The 13,157-nt window shown below is 35.1% G+C and overlaps 1 protein-coding gene across 4 annotated transcripts in view; it reads left to right on the top strand.

The window, feature by feature from the left end:
- GNAS (GNAS complex locus) overlaps window positions 1-1,949 on the top strand; it is a 308,988-nt gene extending 307,039 nt beyond the window's left edge. For all 4 annotated transcript variants that reach the window (XM_072633425.1, XM_072633427.1, XM_072633426.1 and 1 more), the window contains exon 12: window positions 545-1,949. In XM_072633425.1, coding sequence (XP_072489526.1) covers window positions 545-691 — 147 coding nt within the window. In that variant the 3' untranslated portion in view covers window positions 692-1,949. The remainder of the gene's footprint in view (window positions 1-544) is intronic.
- The last annotated feature ends 11,208 nt before the right edge of the window (window positions 1,950-13,157 follow it).

Raw genomic sequence — 13,157 nt, 5'->3', positions numbered from 1 at the left:
TTTATTTGGACTCTTCCTCCATGACTTCTCATCCTGTGCAATTCTTGTCTGTGCTCTTCCATAAATATATCGTGTGATTCCCACTCCCTTCAACCTCCAGCAGATTTGCCTACTTCATTTAATTTCTTGTAGGCTATTATGAGAGTTAGTTTGTATTTCCTGTTTGTGTATTGACTGAACTTAGGAGTTCAAGCCCGAAGGCAGTTAACTGATAGGCTAGCTAAGAAATTGTCTGTGTGTATGTGTGTGTGTGTGTGTGTGTGTGTGTGTGCGTGTGTGTGTGTGTAGAGAGACAGACACCAAAAGTTGGCTGTATATGAAAGTTGACTCTATATATTCTACAATATCATGTAATATCATGCATTGATTTTTTTTCTTGATTTATTCTTAGAGATTCGAATTCACTGTCTGTTTTTTGTGCTTCCCCAATGGAAGCTTTCAGAAATACCAAAGTTTTTATTGCTCAGACATTTTCATTACTGCATAAAGTCACGGGATTTTACTGTATTTGCTTACCCTAATATAATCTTGTTTCCTCCTCCAGAGAATCAGCACAGCAAGTGGAGATGGAAGGCACTACTGCTACCCCCACTTCACATGCGCAGTGGACACAGAAAACATCAGAAGGGTTTTCAATGACTGTCGGGACATTATTCAGCGGATGCACCTTCGTCAATACGAGTTATTGTGATGGAGAGCACTTTTCCCTGTGTTTTGGACTCCTTAATGCTCATGTTAAAAACAAAACAAAACACAAAACAAATATTTGCCCACATAGGGTAGAAGAGAATTGATGCAGTCACCCTCCAATCTGCACCCTTGCCTTTTTTTCCTTGCTGGACAATAGCAGACTTTTAGCTTGCTTCTGTCTCCCTTGGACAGTTTTTAAATGGCCAGCCAAATAGGCTATTTCCACCTGGGTTCCCTAACATTATTACCGGCAACAGAATCAAATAATAAATAAAGCCCTGAATGTGTGAAGCACCATAAAGGATTGGGGAATAATAAAAGTTAAAACACATACACATACATACATACATATGTGCACACACATATGAAGAGAGAAATATTTGGTAATGTAACACCATTATGGGCAAACTTATATTACCCATGATTTCAACTTTTTATCCATTCACTGCATCAGATGAGAGAAGGTGCCAAGTTACAGACCAAGTTTGAAGAAAGACACCCAAGTTTGGTTCTCTTTGACTATAATGTGGCTTTGAACGGAAATCCTGACAATTCTACAGCAGACCTAGTGCAAAAACTTACTGCTACCTTTCAAAAGGGTATTTTTAAATCCAGCTTTGGTGGTCTTAGGACAACCTCGGACATGATTATTTGAACTGCATACAGCCTGTGATTGCGGAGAGCTCCCCACACACTGTTTTTGGTTTGTCCACTGATGATCCTGTCTGCTATATATAAAAATCATTAACTGGACAGTTGTCCTCACAGGTTTTTTTTCTCCCCTTCTTCTTTCTCCTCCTTTCCTCCCCTACCCTCATTTTTTTTTAATTTTACTGCTGGATTATTATTCTTGTACAGACTGTAAAATGTATTATTTTGTACAACTTTACTGAAAAAAAAATAACTTGTAGAAGATCTTTGTGCCTTGATTATGGCTGTACCTGTAAAATGAGCTAAGATGTAAGTATGTTTGATTGCGCTGTACAGCTTTGTCAACCCTATCTGCAGCATTAGCTCATGGTAGGGAAATTTATCTGTAGTTTAGTTTTTCTGGTTTATAAAAGAAGGAAAAATACTGTTTAGTTTAAAAAAAGTACAAATTGTGCAAACTTAACCACTTTAAAAGTGAGGTCTTCAACAAGTGACCAGATGTCGCAGCATCATGCTTTTTAATTTTAGCTTTAACTCATTTAAATCTCTATCCAAATGCAAAACATGGCTTGTTTCTACATAAACCAAATTTTGCTACAAATTATAAATGTTAGTCTTTGGTCATTCATAGTCCTTTTTGCAAAAATAAGAAAAAAAGAAAAAAAGAAACACATAGGCATTGTGCAGGTATGGTGACCCTCTGTAGACTGGGCAGAATCCCCACCAACCTCCACTAGACCGAGTGGGCAAAAAACTATAAAAAATGACAAGGTGTACACAGCCCTTGTATTTGGCCACTGAATTCCAGTTGCAAATGACATTTTTATTTCTCTTTTAATAAAGAGATACCTTAGAAATGTTTGTTTTTATATTAACTATATAAGTAGCTTAAAAGTGAAAAGATGTGTGGATTTTTCTTAAACTTGAATAATTTATGCAAATTATATGCTTAGAACAACATGTGGTACAGTAAAAAGAAAAAAGAGCAAAAATCACTGTAGCAATAAGAAAGCATGTAATTTTAGTAACTACTACACTGCTTTATATTTTATACCTAGGTGTTTTATGTCTCTGTGAGTGTTACTTTTTCATGTGTCTAAACCTTCGTGTACAATCTGTACAGTCAAGAATTACAGCTGAAATATCAGATTTAGAACAGTGTTAGCCTATATTACTTTAAAAGCCCCAACAAACCCAAACCAATCCGGATTTTAATGAAGTGAATTTAAAACTTGCCTCTTTAGTGACATTAGCTTTTTCACCAATAGTTGCTTTGGGGAGGAAATTCAGGTTACATGAAAATTTGGCTGCAATCAATGTTTATAGATTTGCAACAGGTGCCAAATACTGGTTTTCAGAAGCCTGTTGCTTAAGAATTGTTACCATTTAAAGTGGTATGGCTTTCTTTGCTTTTGTTTCTAAACTTCTGTCCCAGTCCAGTTCCATAATTGTAGAGATTCTGGATTTGATAGTGTTTGTCTTGACTCCTTTTACCCAAGAAATGAATCTTGGAAATCTTCAGGGCAAAGATAAATACTTTGGAAAATTGCCCCCATTCTATGCGTTGTGATAGCTGATGTGCTCTGAAAATTTTGTTTGTGTAGTTTATAAGTTCAAGGAAAAGCTGCTGCATGAACCTCTAAAGTGATAGAAGATCTTGATGTACAGTATTGCTGTGCACTAAAGAATGTATCCAGTGCCTGTAGTTTTTAAGAATTAGGGAAACTTAATAGGCAGAAGTGGGACCTTAGAGGAAAATAAAAAAAATAAGCCTTAATTTTTGTTACCACAGCCAAAAACTTTGAATCATAGTGCCAAACTTTTTAAAACTTTATTTAAGTGTTAAGGGTATACAAAGTGTTATGGGTCTATTCAAACTTCTGAACAGGCAACAAAGTTAATCATGTCTATGGTTAATCATGAAATATGAGGAAAGACAAATTGAAAGACTTTATGAATCATCGTTTTCCAAATGGTTGAGAGTACCTGTCATAGGGAAATGCCCACAACATTTGAGATTTTAAAAAAAGAAACCTTTGTAGGCAAATCTTAATGCTAAATGATGTTTATTTATAAAATATTTTCCCCACACCCTTCTTTTTTGTGTGAAGAAAGACATATTTTCCAAACAAAAGGTATGGATTGTATGATTGTATACTGTTAGGTTTTGTTTTTTTTTTAAATCAGTCATGCAGTTTGTTGGCCTAGTAACACAAGCCTTTTTAAAAGTAACTCTTCTTTCTTTTTTATTGCCCCTCCCCCCCAAAAGAGGTGAATCTTTAAAGCTTTTCCTTTAGCAAGTTGGTGGGGGGTTTCTGTCACAAATTTTGTGACCATTGATTTGCTAATACCACATTTGAACCATTCCAATCTAACACTTCCCCATATTTTCTTAGTTCTAGCCTTGTTGTTTTCTTTTCTATTTATTTATTTCTAATTTCTTATTTTCATAATCAAGGACCTTTACCTTTCTGTCTCAGTCACCCATGTGGGAATCTTTGACCTTCCATAAGAGTTTACTCATTCTATTCAGTGTTCATGATGCTGAAGCGTAAGATACCTGCAAATGTAAACACTACCACTTTTAATAATAATAAAAAATACAGTGTTTAGAGGGACACATTTGCATTGCTATAGTTCAAGGTTGTCAGCATTTCCATGATAAATCCTTAGGTGGTCTGTCTATATCTTGGCACTTAATATTTTTCCCCAAGCCAAAATTTAGTTAGTACAAAACCTTGGCTCAGGAGTCATTTGTTTTTGTTTTGTATTTTGGAATAGGGAATGAATACCAATTTTCAACCAAAACTGTTGGTTCGGTTTTAAGTTATACAACTGTTTTGTTTAGGGGTTGGTTTAAAAAAATAATAACCATAATAATAATAATAATATTAATTACTGGTTCCAAGTTGCTTTTTGACACTTGTATAACTCAAAAACGGTTTTGTTTTTAGGGGGAAAAAATGACACTTGGCAAACAATTACCTATAAATATGATCTGATCACTTTTGGGTATTTTTTGTGAAATAATAATAAATGGTAGAGATGTTGTGGTTTCAAAATCAGCTACTGTCATTTGCAGTAACTTATTTCAGCCAAAATTTCTGAGGGTCTTTTACAATATGATTTTAGATGTGTGTTAGAAATCATAGTGCTATGTCAGACAAATGGTTGTCTCTTCTTACTTTCATTAAGAAAAAGAAAAAATTCATGGCCTAAGAAGAAGCACTTCTATTGTTGACCCAGGGAGCTCAACTTGCCAAAATGTAGTCATTGGCTCTCTCAACTTGACAAAACAGAAATTACTGCTAATGTTATTTAAACAATTAAAATTGCATATATTTTTGGAAATATATTGGTAAGAAACTTATAGCTGATGTGCTCTGCCCAGAATAAAAATTAGAAACCTCAAGTTTGTTCACTAAGACAAAATGAATTACTCAGCTATATGCCCTTCTTTTCATCATAGTGGAATGATAATTAAGATAAAAAAAATTTTTTGAGTGATGAGGTTGAACACCTTTTATGTTCACATTTAGAAAATATAGACTCATATAGTAAAATCACTAGAAAATGAGTTTGGATTACATACATAGCATTTGCATTTTATAATTTCATGATGTTTGGCTGACAAGTGAAATTGCTTATGTGGGTATGCAGTTTGAAGATTTAAGATCATGAACATTCTGCTGTACTCTTAATTTGATCATCAAAATAATTCATGTTTCTGTAGGACTTTACAGTTCACAAAAAATCATTTCATAATAATTTGAGGTTTATGATATTAAATATAACAGTTTTTATTCAAATCACAAAGCAAATCTCAAGTTGTACAGTCACAGATTAATAGACCAGTGTCAGTATTTTGAGTGGGACTATTAAACTGTAAGGGTCTGAGACAATATTTCAGAGAAAAAATTGACTCTTTCGACATATTCCATATAAAAACTAAGTATGATATATAGCCCATTAAATAATGGTTTAAAAGATTTGGTACTGGACTTTCCACCTTGATGGTGTCATCAGATTCAATACATTCTTAATAAAACAACTCAGTGCTGATAAGGTCAGAAAAATATACTGTAAGATGTAATACTTTCAAAAACTTTCTGGACAACATTAAGGAAATATTTTTATGACTGTTAATCTTTATGGGTGAATTATAGAATTGGTATACTATTAAGAGAAGCAGTAGACTGGAATTCCACTTAGTGAATCCTAGACTGCATTCCATTTTCCTTCATTTGGAAAGTAACATATTGTAATTATTTGAGGAATGGAGGAAAAAGCAAAAAAAGACGTAAGTGGTTTTACAGGACACTTGGGCTTTAATTTTTTTTTAATGTTATGGATCTATGATACAGCCTTAAGATCATTTATATGGTATATCCTGCATAGTTTCGGTGGGAATTCTAACCTCAATTTTTAAAAATTTTTTCCACTTGAGAACTGCCTCCATATTTGCTGATTAATATAAGTGTTATAATAAATATGCTATGTTGGGGATCTGTGGGGTTTATGCTATAGACACTGAAGAGCCAAATTTGTCTGAACTAATTCTTAAGGTCATTTTATCACCTCCATTTTTCTTGAATTATTTTATTTGAAATGTTTAGATTTCTATAATGGATTTTGTACCAAATCTAATGCAGTGGTTCTTAACTTTTTTTGCATCACGAACCCCTTTGGCAGTCTGGTGAAGCCTGTGGACTCCTCACAATAATGTTTTTAAAGCCTAAAATAAAATACATAGATTTAAAAAATCAATTCCATTGAAATACAGGTATGAAAATATTTTTTTTAAATAGATTTATAGACACTAGTTTAAGAATCCCTGATTTAAGGTTAAAAGTTATTAAGCATTCATAGAAGACATGCTGATAAAGGTGTTTTTGATTTTCCTTTAAGGGGGAAAAATGGTATAAATGAAAATTTATCATTTTAGTATGGGATTTTCAGAATGTTATAAAAATACAAACTGTTCTCACTCTAGGGGTCCACAGGAATCAATTTAAAGGGGGAGGCTCTAACGATATCCTTGATAAATCTATGCATAGTCTTCCAGGAAGGTCAGGATGCAAGTCTAGAATTCTTAGCTTTAGCTGTTCTAACCTAGTAACAGTCTTTGAGAAATTGGGGATTCATTGTGGGAACAAGTTTTTCTAACTTGATTAGTGCTACATTTGCCAACATGTTCCAATATTATTAGAGAATTGATGGAGGTAATTTTATGTTCCTTGCCTACTTTCCTATTTTTGTCCAGTGATCTGTAGTAAAGAAACAATAGACCCAAGTGTTCAGGACAAGAAGATCTGTGGAAAAACAAAGGAAAACTGAAAGCTGCATATTAAATGATTGTACTCTTTTCCTGAATAAGAGGAAATAATTAATGAAGATAGGAGGAAAAGGGGAGACTCTCCCCAAGGTTAGTTGTCCCCATTTTGTATCACTAAGGAAAATACCCAAAGAAAATGGGGACAATGCATTAAAAGTTGAATTTCTATAGTGTTACTATAAAAACTGTACACTGTGTTGAAGTTAGAAAACACTGCAGGAAAGGTTGCGTATCCTTTTGTGTTATTTCATCTTTCACTTATTCTCTGATCATTTGATACCATAATGTTTTACATATCATTAGGGAAAAGGAGTTTCCCTAATGATGCTACTGGAAATTAGAGTAATCTCTCAGTGAAAGCATTGTAAGTTATGTTCTTTAGTGTCCTTCTGTTTACAAATATAATTTAATAGTGTTTAGCAAACATTTTGAAGAGCCATTAAAATAACATTAAGTTTTGTAATCAGTAGCTATTCAAACCTTTCCCTTTATTTTGTCTTTACTTCCCAATTAGTAGTATCTGCACTACAGAGTCCAAAATCACAAAATTCTGTTTTTGTCACAGTTATCAAGGTCAAAAAGTTATGTTCTAGAGGTTTGGGAATCTACAACGAGATCTCATTATACTACATTATGGCTATTTTTTTTGTTACTGCAGATTAAATTTTTCAGGGCCAGATTGCTTTTAAGTGATCAAGGAAATAGTTTTGATCTAAATCAAACTAATGAAATGAAAATGGAAAATTGGACCAAAAGGAAGAGTAAATTTTGAGGAAATAATAGAACAGCCTTTCCTTCTCAGATGAGAAAATTATTTTCAATAGGAATATTTAGAAATTCCTATTTGTCATATGCAACATATTTCATATGAAAAACTATTGAAACCTCCCCAAAAAAGAAGAATAGTTGTTAGAAGCTTAAAAATCAGAGAATATAGCTTAAATTCTGACAAGCACCATTAATACCTACATTCTAACAGGAAAGTATTTTACTTTTAAACCATCAAATGATGGGTCATAGAATCTTATTGGGGAATTATTTATAGTTCTGTATTCTACAGTTTGAAATAGTAAACATTTTCATTAGAAATTACCTTTTGATGATAGGTTCACATACTTTTATACCAGTTTGAGCAATAAAGCTGCATTGTTATTTTAACCTTTGCCTTAAAACATTTTTAAAAAAACACTGATGTCTAGAAAACCTTATGAATTGCCTTTTTGGTGTAAAGATGAAAATCCATTCAGCTGAGGTTAGACTATGTCATGAAACCCCTTTTCCCAGCTTTCTTCCAGGAAATCATTTATGAAATAAAGGTTTTTAGTGTTGCTCATTTCATCTATAAGAAAGCAAAAGTATTTTATGATGACATAACAATTGGAATAAAGAAACTAATATGTGCAAAATTACAAGGTAATAGTTTTTGAATCTGAAATAGTCTCAAGTTTAGAGTTCTTTTGTTCACTCTCATATACAAGGCTAAATCAAACTTAAGAGTTTTCCTGATACACAGATCAATTAGTTTGGGCAGAGGAGGTGAAAAAAAATTACTCAGATGATTTTTCATTTATCTGAACCATGATTTTTTTAAGTGTACTTCTCAAATTGAGACATTTAAATGCGTTTATTTTTACCTTTCATTGATTGATGGGTTTTGTTTTGGTTGATTCAGCATCTTGGTAATGTATATATATCATGCTGGACTTGATTTTCTCACATGTTTAGTTTACCCTGTAAAACTATGAATGAATTGTTTTTTTCACTTTGACAGATAAGAAACATTTCAAAATAACATTGCATGTAGGTTAATTTTATGTCTGTTAGTATCCTTGGTTAAAGAGAAAAATATGAAAATAATCATATTTTATGTATTTCAGAGCCAGATCTCATACCTCTTCTAATGTCTTAAAAGTTTGGTTTAGATGTTGAGCAGGATTAAATTAACACATAATTAGAACAGTTATATTATTTTTAATATATTCCTGAGCTACTAAAGTTAAACAAAACAGCAGAATGGAAAAATAATTTAAGTAGGCTTTCTGTATTTGTATGTATCATTATGTAAGGATTTACCAAATACATTAGATTGACTTGAATGAATTTCAAGATTAAAGAGTTGAAAAAATCAGTATGTTTAAGTAGGATGTTGACATTATTGTGAATTAGTCTGGATCATTCACAAAGAATAGGATCCTCTGGGGGGCTTTTAAAATCTTGATTCTTTTCTTGACCTGAATCTTTGTGAAATTTTGTTTGGGATACTGCCTTCTCTTTTATTGCTTCATGCTAATAGGCCTGCTACTTTACCTGTGTGGTCAATGCTAAATAAGTAATATGACTATAGTTCACTATAGACATTAAATTCTTTGCTGTCGTGACCCCTAAAAGATATCTATCATATCCAAAAATAATCCTTAAAATGAAAGGTCTGAGTCAGATACAAAGCTAAAAATCAGCATGAGTATCATCCCAAAATCTGGTGTGAAAACAGGTTACCAAATATTCTTAAAAGTGTCACAAAAATCTAGGAGAAGGAGCCTCAGATACTACCTAATTCAACCTATTCTTGGAAAGATTTGGATATAACAAATCCAAAGACTGGTGGTCATTCAGTGTTTGTTTAGAGACACAACAAGTTGGGGGAAGGAGACTGGGGAGGAGAGTGGAGAAGCACTACCTTGTAGGGCAGCTTATTTCTCTTCTGCTTGGTTTTAGTTGTAAGGAAGTTCTTCTTTACATCAAACCTAAATTTGACTGCAACTTCCATCCAGTATTAGTTCTGTCACACAAAGTGCCAGTTAGAAAAGCTTTCACTTCAAAAGATTCTTAACACTTTCTAGATTCATCAAAGCAATTGTGCCCAAATACCTTTTTAAAGTTTTTCCGTAGAAAGCATCCACTCACCATTTATTATTTACAGTGTACAAAATATTATGTGGAGACAAATCATTTGCACAATGAGGCAGATCTAGTTAGATTTTGTGACCTTAAATTGCTTTTATTAAATTTTTCTCCTATTAAAAAAAGAAAAGAATTAAAGAAAATGGTCTGTAGGCAACCAGCCAGAAGAATTTGAATTTCATGTTTCAGTTTAAAATATTGTATGTCTTATTTTGGCTACCAACGTATACCCCAGAATCCCTTAAAGTACTAGTAGAATTTCAGCTTTGATGAGGTACTGGAAGGTAGAACTGCTGATGTTCTGCCATCACATTTTTAGATAGACAACAATTTCAACAAAGCTCTTGGTATCTGTTGAAAGGTTGAATTATGTGTCTGGTAAGTCTAAAAATTGTTTATTCTGTCAGCAGTGATTGCTCTGGAGAGATGATATACAAGTATGATCGGCATAAATATGACTTCTGTGTTTCAGGGTTTTTTTGTAATCTGCATCATTGGAAGGAGTAAGATAAAAAGATCACAGTGTTTGAAGTTTTGGAGTAATAACTGAAAAGTTATTTTGATGGACATTCCGGATCAGTTAAGATTTTTCTTATAGAAGAAACTTTTAAAAATTTGTTATACATTATAAATTATACAAGTTTATTTAGGCACACTATGTAATTCTCAATACAAAAATTTACAGATCTCAAGATATGTATAATTTTCTATCACAATACCCACAGCAACTGTCCCAAACCCTCTCGTTAAGCCTACTATCACACCTCCTCATATTTTATCTCAAAGAACCTCACCTTCTTCTTTAGAGAAAATCAAGGCCATCCTTCATCACTTCCCTGGATTCCCCTCTAAAGTACAATACCCCTCAATTTCATCTCTATTTTCTCATTTACTTTTGTCTCTAATTAGGAGGTGGTCTTTGTCAAGTCCAGCCTTGCCCTGTCTTCTTTTGATATCATCCCACTCATTCTCCAGGAGACTGTCCCTTCAGTCATCCCCTTTCTATGATCTTAAATCTCTTCTATCTACTGGTTCCTTCTCCAGTTTCTACAAACCTACTTAAGTCTTCTTCCCCTCACCCTTAAAAATCTTTTAACTTTATGCACTCAACTTATCATCCTATATCTTGACTTCCTTTCATGGCCAAAACTGCTAGAAAAAAACTCTCTACTGTTTTTGCTTCTCACTCTTGCTTCCCAACCTCTTGCAAACTTGGCTTCCCTCCTTATTACTCCACTGAAACTGCCTTCTATTAACAGCTAAGAAAGACATCCTCTTAGCTACTAAATTTAAAGGTCTTTCTTAGTGCTCATCTTTCTTAACATTGATCACTCTGGATACTCTTCAGCTCTTGACACTCATCTCTTTTGATTCTCTCCTGACCTGTCTGACCACACTTCGGGTTCCTTTGCAGGCTTATCACCAGTTTTCTATCCATCCCCATGCATGGCGTGGCTATTTCCAAGGTTTTGTCCTGGGCCCTCCCCTCACTACAACTTCTCAATGCTCTTATCAGGTCCCAGGAGTTCAAGATTATCACCTTTATTAACATGACTCCTAACCCTACCCAGTCCTCTGAGCTCCAGACCTGTATCACCAAATGCCTGCCAAAAATCTCTACCTGGATATCCTTATGCATCTCAAAATCAAAATGTTCACATTAGAACTTACTATGTTCTTCCCTTTACCCTCCTCAAAAATTTCATATTTCTATTGGAGGTATTCTTCCAGTCAACAAAGTTCACAAATTCAATCATCCTTAACTCTTCCTTTTCCCTCATCTTCCATATGTAATCATTTGTCAAGTTTGGCCATTTCTATATCCAACCCATATCCTTCATATATTCTCTTCTCCACACATGTGGTCAACACCCTACTTCAGACTCTCATTCATCTCTTCCTTCATCTATTCAGCAGCCACCTAAATGAATCCACAGCTTCCAATCTCTCCCCTATCCAATGTACCATCCACATAGCTGCCAAAATAATATTCCTAAAGCACATATCTGACATCACTCCCCTGCTCAAGAATTTTCAATGGTTACCTGTTGCATCTCATATAAAATACAAAATGCTTACCTTGGCATTAACAGGTTTTCATTGTGTGTAAGACATAGGGAGGAAACAAGTTCTGTAAAAAAAAAAAAAAAAGCAATAAAAATTTTTTTTAAAGGTTTATACAGTCTGACTCCAGTTTATCTTTCCAGGCTTGTTTTCACAGTACTCTTCACCTAATCTACATTTTAGCAATTTCCCAAACTTGGAATTATCCCCCACCTGCTTTCCTTTGCAAAGGTTGTTCCCCTTTCTACAGGCATTCTCCAACCCACCAGGGCGTCTTAGCTTCATTCAAGGCTTAGCTCATCTTTCCTCATCTCTAAATGTTCGTGCTCTCATCCTCTTCCAAATTATCTTGTGTTTACTTATCTGTTTACATATTGCATCCTCTCAGCAAAATAGAAGCCCTTTGAGGACAGGTACTAGTTTTCATTTGTAATTGTATCCTAGCACAAACAGATCCATTTTTATTGGTTGAATTGTACAGGATGAAATCCTAAACTTGCCGAACCCCTGAAATTCAGTTTTAAAAGACTAGGGATCTGTTATTCATGGCAAAATATCTAAGTCAAACCATTCTTTAGCAAATTAGTTATAACTAGATTTACCTAGCATACCTAGGTAGTCATGGATTTTGGCTTAAGCGCTGTTCACAACAGCCAAAAGAAAACAGGAGATGGACAAGGGAAAGGAAGGCCCCCTGGGGACCTTTGTTTACAAGGGGTATAGAAAGCAAGGGAAAATCTGGAGATTGCCCTGTGGCACATAAACAGAGCAGGCGTACGCTCCAACCTAACAATCCTGCTGTGGTTTACATTCTGCAAAGGAGTTAAAAGACAGAAACAGAGGAGCGTGTCCCCAAAGTCTTCGTGCAATGTAGTTAAATTCTGAATGACTCCAGACTTCTGGGACACCTGGCATATTAAAGTGTTCATAACCCCATTCTTTGTGGAAGAAAAAACCTGAAAAGAGAAGGTGACCATTGACTGGAAGGGGTGGAACCTACGGCAGGTAAATGTGGACTATTATTGTGAATCAAAGCGCAAAAAAGGTACCAGAAACATACGATTTTCATGGTGTAGAACAGAATAAGCAGAACCAAGAACGCAAGATCCCAGGGGCGCAAAGGAGCAGATTTATTCAGATGAAACCGAACCGTTCAGTAATGGAAAAGCCAGAAATGTTTCCGAAGGAATGACAGTAAACATGCCTACCAGAACCAGGTATCGTACGGGTTTCAAGCTTTCCGGGTTAGATTTGTAAAGTGCTTCTCCGCCGCAGGTCCAGTCTGCGGGCTACACGTGTTCTGTTCCGTGGTTTTAATGAGAGGGTGGGGAGTGGCCGCGCTGCACAGGAGGGGGGCTGCACAGGATGGGGGCTGCGCGGAGGGGGGCTGCACAGGAGGGGGGCTGCACAGCAGGGGGGCTGCACAGCAGGGGGGCTGCGCGGAGAGGGGCTGCACAGGAGGGGGGCTGCGCGGAGGGGGGCTGCGCGGAGGGGGGCTGCACAGCAGGGGGGCTGC

The sequence above is a fragment of the Notamacropus eugenii genome, chromosome 1 (genome assembly GCF_028372415.1).
Source record: "Notamacropus eugenii isolate mMacEug1 chromosome 1, mMacEug1.pri_v2, whole genome shotgun sequence".
NCBI classification, from domain to species: domain Eukaryota; kingdom Metazoa; phylum Chordata; class Mammalia; order Diprotodontia; family Macropodidae; genus Notamacropus; species Notamacropus eugenii.
This window is presented reverse-complemented; position numbering and strand designations above follow the sequence as displayed.